This window comes from Trichomycterus rosablanca, chromosome 1 (genome assembly GCF_030014385.1).
Source record: "Trichomycterus rosablanca isolate fTriRos1 chromosome 1, fTriRos1.hap1, whole genome shotgun sequence".
NCBI lineage: Eukaryota > Metazoa > Chordata > Actinopteri > Siluriformes > Trichomycteridae > Trichomycterus > Trichomycterus rosablanca.
Genome location: NC_085988.1, coordinates 23,507,273 through 23,521,463, shown reverse-complemented (window position 1 = coordinate 23,521,463; position 14,191 = coordinate 23,507,273). Strand labels below are relative to the sequence as shown.

Genomic DNA, 14,191 nt, shown 5'->3' with positions numbered 1-14,191 from the left:
CGAGTTCATAAGCGGATCGTCCATGTTAACGGAGAGCCACACCCTGATGCAGAGTTGGGGATTTGTAGCTGAGGTCGTAATTGCACCAGTTATGAGGAACACTGGTCCGGCTTGTCCCACCCTGTGAACAACAAGCCAATCGTTGTTCATGTCCGGATGGCAGAGCTGAGATTCGATACGATGTATTTGAAATCCCAACTCTGGTGTGCTAGCGTATTTTACTGCTGTGCCACCTGAGCGGCTGTGTACTTTATATTTTAAATAGTGTATTTAGGGTGCTTTCGATTAACTGCTCACTACTCTACTGCATAATTATACCTTAGAAATATTAAATAGTGCCCTTATATGTAATAAAATGGCCTATTTATTTATTTTTATTTGTTCACAATACATTCATATAAAAGAGACAATGAAATTTCTTAACAAAGTGTTTTTGCCATAATAAAAAATAATTTGCTTTATTGTGTGCAAAATACAATGAAAATGTGCTGGCTATCTGTTGCCAGGAGTCTGCAAGAGGATATCTGGCACTAATGTCTGACCAGCATTTCTGTTTGTCTAATAATCAGTGACATCAGCTAATTTCAGCTAATTTTCAATTTCTTTTCTGAGCTCATTTGCATTAATCCTCTGTGATCTTTCATGAGCAGTTTATGGCATGTGTAAAATCTTAGTCTTTTAGGGTGATGGCTGTCAATCATGGAGACTTCATTAGTAAATTGTAAGGATATATACCCACAAAAAATCAAGAGAGGAGCAGGCAGATGGGACAAGTATGAAAATAAAAAGGAAAGCCATATTGGTTTGCATATTAATTGTCAGCAGTCAGCCCAGAGTGAAGGTCAAATATAATCGAACATTTCCTGTGAGAGTCATATCACATCTGTCCACTCTGTTACTAAACTGTAATCTTAATAACCAGTCCTTTCTTAACTTAATTGTTTTTAAAAGGCCAGTGGCACCACATTCAGGATGTGCAAACTATACCACATAGTACAATAGACAACGCAGCCCAGCTGGACAGTTCTTTTCACCAGTGAATGCTTTTAGCAGCTATGTCCTCATCCATGATTCGTGGAAGACGGCCACTGGCTCCACCCTCTAGGTAGCCGGGCTTAACAGCAGGGGTTTCAGGAACATTCGTCTTAATTTTATTCAGATCTGGACACAGGAAGCAGCATAAACATTTGTGCAATATAGAATAGAATACAATAGAATGCCTTTATTTGAATGTTATTTAGAATGCCATATTAATATATATATATATATATATATACAGTGTATCACAAAAGTGAGTACACCCCTCACATTTCTGCAGATATTTAAGTATATCTTTTCATGGGACAACACTGACAAAATGACACTTTGACACAATGAAAAGTAGTCTGTGTGCAGCTTATATAACAGTGTAAATTTATTCTTCCCTTAAAATAACTCAATATACAGCCATTAATGTCTAAACCACCGGCAACAAAAGTGAGTACACCCCTAAGAGACTACACCCCTAAATGTCCAAATTGAGCACTGCTTGTCATTTTCCCTCCAAAATGTCATGTGACTCGTTAGTGTTACTAGGTCTCAGGTGTGCATAGGGAGCAGGTGTGTTCAATTTAGTAGTACAGCTCTCACACTCTCTCATACTGGTCACTGAAAGTTCCAACATGGCACCTCATGGCAAATAACTCTCTGAGGATCTTAAAAGACGAATTGTTGCGCTACATGAAGATGGCCAAGGCTACAAGAAGATTGCCAACACCCTGAAACTGAGCTGCAGCACAGTGGCCAAGATCATCCAGCGTTTTAAAAGAGCAGGGTCCACTCAGAACAGACCTCGCGTTGGTCGTCCAAAGAAGCTGAGTGCACGTGCTCAGCGTCACATCCAACTGCTGTCTTTGAAAGATAGGCGCAGGAGTGCTGTCAGCATTGCTGCAGAGATTGAAAAGGTGGGGGGTCAGCCTGTCAGTGCTCAGACCATACGCCGCACACTACATCAAATTGGTCTGCATGGCTGTCACCCCAGAAGGAAGCCTCTTCTGAAGTCTCTACACAAGAAAGCCCACAAACAGTTTGCTGAAGACATGTCAACAAAGGACATGGATTACTGGAACCATGTCCTATGGTCTGATGAGACCAAGATTAATTTGTTTGGTTCAGATGGTCTCAAGCATGTGTGGCGGCAATCAGGTGAGGAGTACAAAGATAAGTGTGTCATGCCTACAGTCAAGCATGGTGGTGGGAATGCCATGGTCTGGGGCTGCATGAGTGCAGCAGGTGTTGGGGAGTTACATTTCATTGAGGGACACATGAACTCCAATATGTACTGTGAAATACTGAAGCAGAGCATGATCCCCTCCCTCCGGAAACTGGGTCGCAGGGCAGTGTTCCAGCATGATAATGACCCCAAACACACCTCTAAGACAACCACTGCTTTATTGAAGAGGCTGAGGGTAAAGGTGATGGACTGGCCAGGCATGTCTCCAGACCTAAACCCAATAGAACATCTTTGGGGCATCCTCAAGCGGAAGGTGGAGGAGCGCAAAGTCTCGAATATCCGCCAGCTCCGTGATGTCGTCATGGAGGAGTGGAAAAGCATTCCAGTGGCAACCTGTGAAGCTCTGGTAAACTCCATGCCCAGGAGAGTTAAGGCAGTTCTGGGAAACAATGGTGGCCACACAAAATATTGACACTTCAGGAACTTTCACTAAGGGGTGTACTCACTTTTGTTGCTGGTGGTTTAGACATTAATGGCTGTATATTGAGTTATTTTGAGGGAAGAATAAATTTACACTGTTATATAAGCTGCACACAGACTACTTTTCATTGTGTCAAAGTGTCATTTTGTCAGTGTTGTCCCATGAAAAGATATACTTAAATATCTGCAGAAATGTGAGGGGTGTACTTACTTTTGTGATACACTGTATATATATACACACATATATATACCGATAAGCCATAACATTAAAACCACCCCCTTGTTTCTACACTCACTGTCCATTTTAACAGCTCCACTTACCATATAGGAGCACTTTGTAGTTCTACAATTACTGACTGTAGTCCAACTGTTTATCTACATGATATTTGTTTGCCCCCACAGGACCACCACAGTGCAGGTATTATTTGGGTGGTGGATCATTCTAAGCACTGCAGTGACACTGACATGGTGGTGGTGTGTTAGCCAACAGCACCCTGTGGGCAGCGTCCTGTAACCACCGATGAAGGTCTAGAAGATGACCAACTCAAACAGCAGCAATAGATGAGCGATCGTCTCTCACTTCACATCTACAAGGTGGACCAACTAGTTAGGAGTGTCTAATAGAGTGGACAGTGAGTGGACACGGTATTTAAAAACTCCAGCAGCACTGCTGTGTTTATCCACTCACACCAGCACAACACACACTAACAAACCACCACCATGTCAGTGTCACTGCAGTGCTGAGAATCATTCACCACCTAAATAATACCTGCTCTGTGGTGGTCCTGTGGGGGTCCTGACCATTGAAGAACAGGGTGAAAGCAGGCTGAAAAGGTATGTAGAGAAACAGATGGACTACAGTCAGTATTTGAAGAACTACAAAGTGCTTCTATATGGTAAGTGGAGCTGGTAAGTTCTACACTGAGTGTAGAAAAAGAAGGTGGTTTTAATGTGTTCAGTATATATATATACAGTACTAGGAAATTCTTTATTCCAGCTTATTTGGAAGCTGGGGTCAGAGCGTAGGGTCACCTATTGTACATTGCCACTGGAGCGAGAGGGTTAAGGGCTTTGCTCAAGGGCCCAACAGTGGCTGCATGGCAGAGCCGGGATTTAAACTCTCAAACTTTCAATTTATAGCCGAAGCTCTACCCACTAGGCTACTAAAATGTAAATATAAGGGCATGTATTACAAAATTAGGAGCACATATTACAAAATTACACAACCAATTTCTGTATTTATCATATATGAGGTGGAATTACATTTAATTATGCCCATATAATCAGGAACTCACAGCTTTGCCAAATGCTTACCAGAAATAACAAGCAGCATCTTCCTTCTGGCTCCGAATGTAGATACACCCACTTCCTTTAAGTCCTCTTCAGACAGAGTGAGGAATGTTTGGTAATCAATCTGACAAAAAGAAACATAAGAAATGTGATTGAAATGAATCAAATGTAAACTGATCACATATTTTCCAAATGTCTGTATTTAAACATCTGTACCTCTTGCTCCTTGAATACTGAGGCATATTTTTCCAGACCCAGCTGTACCAGTAGTTCCAGTAAATTATCTTTATGCTGGGGTGCATGGCTGGAAGACTTTCCGATCTGTGTTCTTGAGACACCCTCGATGTAGCTGCTACCATTTAAGTAACCTTCAGCTGAAAGGTTAGTGAGATACAAAAGATAGTTAGGATTAAATTGTTAGTTTTAGTTCCATCCATCCATCCATCCATTTATGCCCTTTTAGGCACTCATACAACTGCTTACAGCCAGTCCACCCTCTGCATGTTTTGTTGCCACTTAAAAGCATTCTGACCACTTTTCTTAATCCATTGCATACTGTTATATTGCAATATTATCATAAATTAATAATTAATTAGTTACAAGTTGTGATTTCAGGAATTACCCTTTACATAAGACATACACAGTTTAAATCAACTTTCTTAATACTTGCAAAGATACTGTATGTATGTATGTAAAGGGCAGTGGTATCTCAGCCATTACGGTACTGCTGGGCTCCTAAGCAAGGCCCTTAACCCTCAACTGCTTGAAGTGTATTCAGTAATAATTTTAAGTCACTTTGAATAATTTATTTATTAGGATTTTAACGTCATGTTCCACACACTTGGTTACATTCATGACAGAAACAGTAGTTACTCATTACACAAGATTCATCAGTTCACTTCATTAACGTCAAACACAGTCATGGACAATTTTGTATCTCCAATTTACCTCACTTGCATGTTTTTGGACTGTAGAAGGAAACCAGAGCTCCCAGAGGAAACCCACGCAGACACGGGGAGAACATGCAAACTCCACACAGAAAGGACCTGTCTAGGTGACAATGTCCACAGTCAAGCAAGCTTTAAATTATCATGGGCATAAAGACTGCCATGCAAGACAGAAGTTTCTTTTTTGACTATTTAAACAGTGATCAATTTTGGTCAAGATTTAAGCTTTGCCAATTCTAAAGCAATGTATTTTGCTTTTTTGCTTTTATTAATTCATAGCAGACATGATTTGTATGATTCTTGGACTTTATGGACTATATGTCCTCACTGTTCCAAGTACTTTGTAGTTTGTACTGATCATCTTGCAACCTGAAGTTGCTAAGAAATTAATTTGAAAATCAACTAAATCAATGCCTGCATTTGATCCACCTTCTGAGATCTGTACAAACATTTGTAGATTGTGGCTCAGTCTTTTGGGTGCAGACAAACTAGCCTTATTTATATTTAGATGAACGCAGTCTAAGGTGGCTGCACAGGCTGACTGTCTGTGCCGAAAGGCAACGTCGACTTTAAATTAGGGCATGCAGGAGAAAAGTCTATGCAAGAAGACTGAGAAGGTAATATAGTGTAAGGTGAGAAAAGCAGGTAAGAGTGGCGCACTAAATAAATTAGAAGTCTGTGATGGGAGGCCTCAAGGTGCTAGAACAAGCAAGCAACTAGAACACAACATTGGTAGAAATACAGAAGGGAGGTGACCAAAGCCTGATAGGATTTATACAGCATACATATTTTTCATTAACTTTTTGTATATTGATAATTGATCAGGCTTAATATCTGACTTGTTTGAAAATATGCAAGAAAAATAACATGTGATGGCAGGAACTTGCAGACAGCTTAGTTGTTTCCCAGTACTTTTCTTGAGTACTATCAATTTTAAAGCAGTCTTTACTACCTGATCATATGATGAGCAGAGCTAACCAACCTTTTTGTTTTGTTTAACTACAAAATCACACAATCATTCCTTCTGAATCAGTGGGTTTCTAAATCCTGTTTGACATTTAAAAAAGGGAGCCATGTCAACATGCAAACAGATCTCAGAGCAAAGTCAGAGTCTAACTTTACACGGGCAAAACTAGATATGAGCCCTAGAATATGTTTCATTTTCATTTATTTATTTACAGTGTCAGCATTTAGCAGACGCTTTTATATCCAAAGCGACTTACAGTACTGTGTTGGTATACTGTCTAATACCTTTTGATTACTAGTCCAGTACCTTGATGACTAGGCTACAACTGTGTTATATGTATTGGCTGTATAGTTTTCTTTGAAAGCCTAGTATTTTGGTGTTTACAAAAACCTTAAAAACAGATAAATGTATATAAAACAGATAAACCATATTTTAAACCTCCTACTCTTTCATACTCAGTGTAACCACATGTTACTTACATGTTTTCTCTGTATTGGTGCGGCCTGAACAGGAGCTGTACGCAGTCATGGCTGATGATGAGGAAGAGAAGAAGGTTGGGGAGGATGAAGAGGATGATGACACTGGAGATGATGTGGATCCTCGTCTCTCTCTCCAGTTCTCTGAATCACTCCCATTACACATTCTTTCTTTTCCACTCTGAGAGTTCCATGACTGCATGAGAAATAGAACATGTGCTCTAACTACTGAAAATACAACACGGTCCATCCATCCGTCCGCCCATCCATCCATCCATCCATCCATCCATCTATCTGTCCAACCATCCATCCGTTCGTTTGTCCGTCCATCCATCCATCCATCCATCTATCAATTCATCTATCTGTTTATTCATCCATCCATCCATCCTTCCATCCATCTATCTATCCATCCATCTATTTGTCTGTCTATCCATCCATCCATCTGTCCGTCCATCCATCTGTCTATCTATCCATCTGTCTGTCTATTAGTCTGTCTGTCAGTCTGTCTATCTATCTATCTATCTATCTATCTATCTATCTATCTATCTATCTATCTATCTATCTATCTATCTATCTATCTATCTATCTGTCTAGCTGCCTGTCTGTCTGTCTGTCTATCTATCTATCCATTTATGTTTATCTATTCATTAGTTCCTACATAGTTTCTGTGTAGTTACAAAATTACTATAGAAATTGAGCATTACCAAAACTATGGTTGGAAGAAGTACAAATATTAGTTATAAACCTTTAAAACATCCTTTAAATAGATTTCTTTCCTTTTTTCACAAACAAAATCACACCAAAGCTATTGAACCTGATGTCTTCTCAATGTGTTTACAGTAAAAGGACATTTAACCAAATATAGATGTGCTGTATGTATATATAAATCCAGCATGTAAAAAAAAATCCCAATTAATTTGGATTAAAACTGTTATTCTTTTACAGAAAAAGAACAGTTAAAAATCAAAGTGTGCTTTTTAAGTAATGCCCATAGCCTCTTTGATGCCAGTATAAGACTAGATTTAAAATCTTATCAGAGGCGATGGGCAGGAGCCATAGACAGAGCGAACGGTGGAATAAATGTGACAGTAATGCATTTCTCTTTCTCTATGACCTGATAGCTGGTAATTGGAGTTCTGAACTACATAGCCGCTCTGCTGCACTGCATAACAATCACATTTTTCATTCGGTTTGCTATTGTGTGTATGAGGAAATATGTGTGAGTGCCTTCAAAATAATCGGGTCATTAGCTCTAATTTGTACGCTCTGTTGTGAATTCTCTTATGTAGTGGCTGCTCATAAGCTTAAACAAATCACTGCTGGCCTGCTTAACCTCCATAAAGGAGATTTTAAAATGTAGCATTACTGCTACAGGTGCTATCACTAGGCCACAGAATTTATGGGTAACAAGAAAGACCAGAGGCTGATGAGGCATAGCATATTAAGCTTGTGTGTGAGTGTGTGTGTGTGTGTGTGTGTATGTGTATGTGTGTGAGTACCTGCTGATTATTGAGGTAGGCTTTGTAGCAGCGGCGGCTCACACTGCGTAATTCCTTAACGGCCTCAGCAGGCATCGATTTAGAGAAACCTAGACCACTCCATGTGTCAGTGGGGGTCCGAACCTCTGTCACCACTGGGTTTTTCTGCATGGCTGCCAAGCACAAAAAATACACACAATAATAGTCAATCCTGTATGTGTAGCGATTTCATTTATTTGCAGTATTGGGCAGTAGCGTCACTACAAATAGTAAAAATAATAGCTTTTAATAACAGGTATAGCATCTAATAGCAAGTAGTGGCAAGTGTGTTTGTTAATAGTAGTTTGTTTGTTTATTTCTTAAAAAATCTATTATTTTGAATTTTCTTCTTTTTTCCTTCTTAGCCTTCTTAGAAAATAGTCACTCCTATTTTCCCCACTGTAACTTACTCTGCTAGACTATCACCCATCTGGCAGAGGCAGAGCCAAATCTCCAGATCAATAGCACAGCTGAGATTCAAACTCCAGACCTTGAAAGTTGCAGTACCTTACATGTTCACAGTAAGAGCGTATGAATGTGCGTGAATGAATTTGTGAGGGGTTGGGAGGCTTTTTACATGTAATCATGGGATTTTGTGGGTGTATTACAGTGCTATCTTTCTCTTTTGCACCATGAACCATCACTGTGAATCATTTACTGATCGGTTTCTGAGCTACAAAGACACCATGATGAATGTGATTGTTTCACAATTTGTCTTAAAATTTTGTTAAATGGGTGCCACATAAAAAGCTGGGTCTTTGGGGCCGCTCAGGTGGCGCAGCGGTAAAATACGCCAGCACACCAGAGCTGGGATTTTGAATACATCATATCAAATTTCAGCTCTGCCATCCCGTGGAGCTGGGTGGCTACATGAACAACGCTATCCATCACTATCTGTTTTCTTCTCTTTTCTGTTTTAATACAGATTTCAACCAGTTAGGGAAAGATTGTAGCCACCTGTTCAGTATTTTTAATAAACAGCTAATTAAGTTGGTTTAAAAACACACATCATCCAAATTATTTCTAATTGCAAGTCTGTCCTCAATCTTTAGGCTACACCTCCTACCTGGGTCTAAGAATACTACCGCTTGTAACTGTGTGACTTTTCTTCTAATGTAGTTATCAATTCTTGCCTAGTAAATGATATTCTTTTTACATATCAGCAATCAGGGTGGGTGTGAATTAGCTAGTGCTTACAAAGTGCAGGACAATCCACCACTGTATGCATACCCTTATGCACATAATAATTTTGTATTCATATAATTTACAAAATAGACAGTTGTACCAATTTGTATATAGTAATGTCATACAATTGCAAAAAGCCCATGAGCAAAAGAAACAAACAATGCGAAAGAAAGGAGGGAGGGAGGAAGAAACACAAACCTTGATTGGCTAAAAGTTTCTTCCGCTCATATTCCTGATTCTGTAATGAAAGCAAAATTATTGGCTCGTGTGATATCAGGCAGGCTATGTATTAAAATGAATAGTGTGAAAAGAAGCTTAGGTTTAAGTAAGCATGTAATGTAGGAGTCAATGCACTTGAATGTAAATAGGTTGTTACCCAGGTTGTTACTCTGTACAAATTATTTCAAGCAAAGTTATAGTTTAAGTAAATCATGTGCTTGTTATTAAAAGTTCTGATTACTAACTGTTCACTGCAATGTAATAAACAGCTCTATTGCAACATATAACAGCCAGGTTGGTAGATAGCCATGTTGGTACACTTCCAAGCAAAAATGGGCAGAACGTGAAAAGTCTTTTAATGGTCATATCAACAAATCATTAGACAGAAAATTAGCAAGAACTAAGAAAATGCAAATTTTTAGTATAGTTTTGAGTTTGGCCCATACAAAAGTATAGAAAGAAGGGTTGCATATATAATTCCAAAAACAGCATATTCATAGTAAAGTACAGAGGTGGGTGCAATATGATATGAGCTTCTCTGCACTGGGGTATTGAATGTCATCAACAGAACATAATATATATATAGAAAATATATTTAGAAAAATTCAGTTAGAGAAAGTACCTGTAGCCTAATAAAACGGAAATTAATTTGAAATGATATATCAGTTAATATTAAACTACAATACTACAAAATTTGAATTACTTTATTATCGTATACATGTAGAAGCTGTAATTAAAAATATCTACTTTATCTTTGCAATACAGTACTTTTGTTCCTTATTTTGAGGTCTTAACAATATTGTCCTATTAATGTTCTTAATCAAAGTAGATATTATTAAATCACATTATTTTTGTAACATGGAAAAATGTAATGATGGTATATTAAATTACAAAAATGTGTTTGAGTACTTCATTCCCTATAATGTAAAACTGTTCTTGGCAAGAAAACTCAGTGTGCTAAGGTTTGTGAAAATCATTTTTATTAGTAATATATTATTTGGAATTTGTTAACTGTGTATTAATTGTGCACACAACTTAAAAAAATGATGTTTAGCAAGCTAATGTGTCAAAAATCATTGGTCATGTATCAGGTACAAGTACGCACACACTTTGTATGTATACAATAAATGACTACATCCCATCCATTGAAAAAAAAGAAAACATATACCTTTTTAAAATTCCAGTTATTGTCTGCCTCTTATACTAATGTGCCAAAAATCATTGGTCATTTATCAGGTACAATTGTTCTTGATCATGTATGAAATCAAATACTTGCTTTGACAGAGTTCTGAAATATCAAATCTTTGTTACATTTGTGTCATTTCAGTACTAGATGAGGGTGACTTCCTTACCTCATTATTGGAGTTTGTTTCCAGAGAGGGAAAGATCCTGAGACTGCATCGTCTGTCTCTGTTATAATACACACCATCCACCTCCATCCTTACAGATCTGCTACTATTACTACTAGTGCTGCTGCTGCTACTACTACAACACACACACACACACACACACACACACACACAAATAAATATATGTAAATAAAATTCAACTGAAATTTTGCAGTGTGATTTTGCTATGAGGATGGTACATTGCGTTTTAAAGGCCTTTTGTGTTGTGCAGTGTCACAGAGGAATGTGTGCGGTCTAATAATGCTGTAAGATAGTTTACTGTAAATGAGTTACCAGAGCTCAGCAAACATTTGATAATTTATTTGTCTTTTTTTAATACTATCATATGATTTGGCCCTAGTATGTTTAGGCACAAATCATAATTATATTCAGAATTAGAATCAGAATTTTTATTATTCGCCAAGTACCAGACAGTGGCGGCTCCTGCCAAATCTCTCAGGGGGGGCAATTGTTGCGATGATGGCCAAGGTGACCCGTTCAATGGGTAAATTAAAGCTTAAATAATTAACATCTTAAGTCATCTGTCAGTTTGCCCTCACAAATTACTTTGAACATGGAGAGAGAGAGAGAGAGAGAGAGAGAGCAGCTTTACAATTAATCATAAAATTAAGTAAAGCCTTCACACTAACAATCTTCATCAGCATTTTATTTTAGATGCTAGCTGCTCCAACTAGGGTTGCCAACTGTCAGAACTGGAAATAAGGAACACCCTGGGCTGGTGAGTTGGCGGAGGGCATAGGGTGGAGGGGGGGGGGGGGGGGGGGGGGGTGTTTATCTGAGCGGGAGCGGGGGGGGGGGGAAAGGGTTGTAGGCAGTTAGGGTTGCACCTATAAAAAATATAACGGGTCATACACAGTTTTATTTAGGCTGTTTAACATTTATTATTTTCATTCTTTATAATAATAAATTCAAACCATATTTTAGGCAAAACAACATAAAGAACATCATGTAACATTTTCTCTCAATAGTGTAAACAACGTTCTTACATAATCCATCTTCACACTGACATGCAGCCCCGGTTCTGGACTGCGTTGCTTAGGGGGGCAGTGAGAAAAGTGCCGGCCCTGCTTGTGTTACTTTACTTTCGCCCTACACACGGCGTTACTAAGACTAAAAGTGAACACTACTTAAAATAATAACCAAAGCCCTTTTAATTCCCACGGTAGCAGCAGTTTCCTTCTGTTTCATACATAGCCCTGTCTCAGTCTAATTTGCAGCGTTTCTCTCCCATTGATAAAAATACGGAACATCACCTTTAGTTTCCAAATAAGGAACAATTACATGTGACGCAGGCACGTTTAACACTGGTTTAATGTGATAGAAAAATATCTTCCCTTTCACCCTTTGGCGGTGCGTCGCCCGATCGCCCTAATGAACGAGCCGCCCCTGGTACCAGATGTACTGGAATTTCTCTTGGTGCAGGTGTCAACATACTGTATATACATCTAATTAAATAATATAAAAAGGAACACTATATATAAACATAGAATAAACAATACAACAGCGACATATACAGTACAGTAGAAGCTGTAATTAAAAATATCTACTTAATCTTTGCAATAAAGTTCTATTGTTATTCATTTTGTTGTATTAACAATATTGTCCTATTAATTTATTGTTTACTTTAGGATGCAAAGTTTTTTATTCAAAGTATATAGTTAAAGCACATTATTTTTGTAATGTTGTCTTTGAAAAATGATAGTCATTTAAACTCCCATTTAATGTAATTTCTCCTAAATTGCATTAACAATAGTTATTTTTTTCTGTTATTTATATGTTCTTTATATTTAAAATATTATTTAAATAGCTGTAATAAAAGACAACATTATGTAATGCATTGCTGTGGAGCTCCAGTTGAATTGGGGGCCTTAAGCAACTGCATATACTACATTGAACAAGAAACAGACCCGACAGTTCCCCAAAAGTAGTTGACTCATTTAGAAAATCTGAATTAAAACAAGCCTGCATAGAAAAATGAGCTAAATGCCCTGCCAGTAATAGAGACATGGAGATAGGAGACAGATTAATCAGTGAACGATGTGTATCTAATTGTCTCAATTACATGTTGCAAATTGTTTAAATGAATAAATGATGATGAAGTATTTAATTATTGTATTGTCTCTCTATTTGTTTTGGTCATGATTGTGAAAAGACACAATGGCTGCGTCCGAAATCGCATACTTAAACAGTACGTACTAAATTCGAGGCAGTGGGTACTGCTGGGCTGGTAAAGCAGTACACTCTTTCAGTACGCAAGTGTGCAGTATGTACGGAAGCTCGTACACACTACGTCCGCGATGATGTCACATCGCCACCATTATAACAATTTTAAAATCAGACTTACTCCGTTTTCCGCCATTTTTCTTATTTGCTCTGAACGCCTTTGCAGCGGCAGTTGAATTATGGGTTAGATTAGCGGGCCGCAAGTTTGCTGGCTGCGTCCGAAATCGCATACTTCCATACTAAACAGTACACGAAAGCAGTATGTGTGAGCGGTTAGTATGTCAGAACACGTAGTATTCATTAAACAGTACGCAAAAAGTACCCAGATGACCTACTGCATGGGCAGCCATTTTTGAGTATGCAAACAATGCACACTTATGGTCCGACAATCTATCCCATAATTCACCTGGAGCTGCAAAGGCGTTCGTAGCAAAGAAGAAAAATGGCGGAAAGCTGAGTAAGACAAAAATTAAAATGTTATGATTGAATAGCGTTATCAGTAGCTTTGTGAAGAACGGCAGAATTAATTTTGTCTGATTTTAAAATCGTTATAACTGCCGATGTGACATTATGCATCACGAGACGTTGGTAAGATGGCAGGTGTTGTACGTACGAAGTTGCGTGCATATTGCACACTTGTGTACTGAAAGAGCGTACTGCTGTACCGGCCGAGCAGTGTGCACTTCCTCAAATCTAATACGTACCGTTTAGGTATGTGATTTCGGACGCAGCCGCTGTGTTTGCATACTCAAAAATGACTACTCATGCAATAGGTCATCCGGGTACTTTTCGTGTACTGTTTAATGAATACTAGGTATTCGGACACAATTCCTGCTCTCGCGTACTGCTTTCGCGTACTGTCATCCGGGTACTTTTCGTGTACTGTTTAATGAATACTAGGTATTCAGACACAATTCCTGCTCTCGCGTACTGCTTTCGCGTACTGTCATCCGGGTACTTTTCGTGTACTGTTTAATGAATACTAGGTATTCAGACACAATTCCTGCTCTCGCGTACTGCTTTCGCGTACTGTCATCCGGGTACTTTTCGTGTACTGTTTAATGAATACTAGGTATTCGGACACAATTCCTGCTCTCGCGTACTGCTTTCGCGTACTGTCATCCGGGTACTTTTCGTGTACTGTTTAATGAATACTAGGTATTTTTGGACACAATTCCTGCTCTCGCGTACTGCTTTTGCGTACTGTCATCCGGGTACTTTTCGTGTACTGTTTAATGAATACTAGGTATTTTCGGACACAATTTC

The 14,191-nt window shown here is 38.6% G+C and overlaps 1 protein-coding gene across 1 annotated transcript in view; it reads right to left on the bottom strand.

Annotated features, from left to right (window-relative positions):
- Positions 1–372: 372 nt before the first annotated feature.
- Positions 373–14,191, bottom strand: part of bicc2 (bicaudal C homolog 2) — a 34,741-nt gene continuing 20,922 nt past the window's right edge. The window contains exons 13-19 of the mRNA XM_063001019.1: positions 10,646–10,778; positions 9,273–9,312; positions 7,872–8,023; positions 6,376–6,568; positions 4,199–4,356; positions 4,007–4,106; positions 373–1,161 (exon numbers count right to left, since the gene is read on the bottom strand). Of these exons, the coding sequence (XP_062857089.1) occupies positions 1,031–1,161; positions 4,007–4,106; positions 4,199–4,356; positions 6,376–6,568; positions 7,872–8,023; positions 9,273–9,312; positions 10,646–10,778 (907 nt within the window). The 3' untranslated portion in view covers positions 373–1,030. The remainder of the gene's footprint in view (positions 1,162–4,006; positions 4,107–4,198; positions 4,357–6,375; positions 6,569–7,871; positions 8,024–9,272; positions 9,313–10,645; positions 10,779–14,191) is intronic.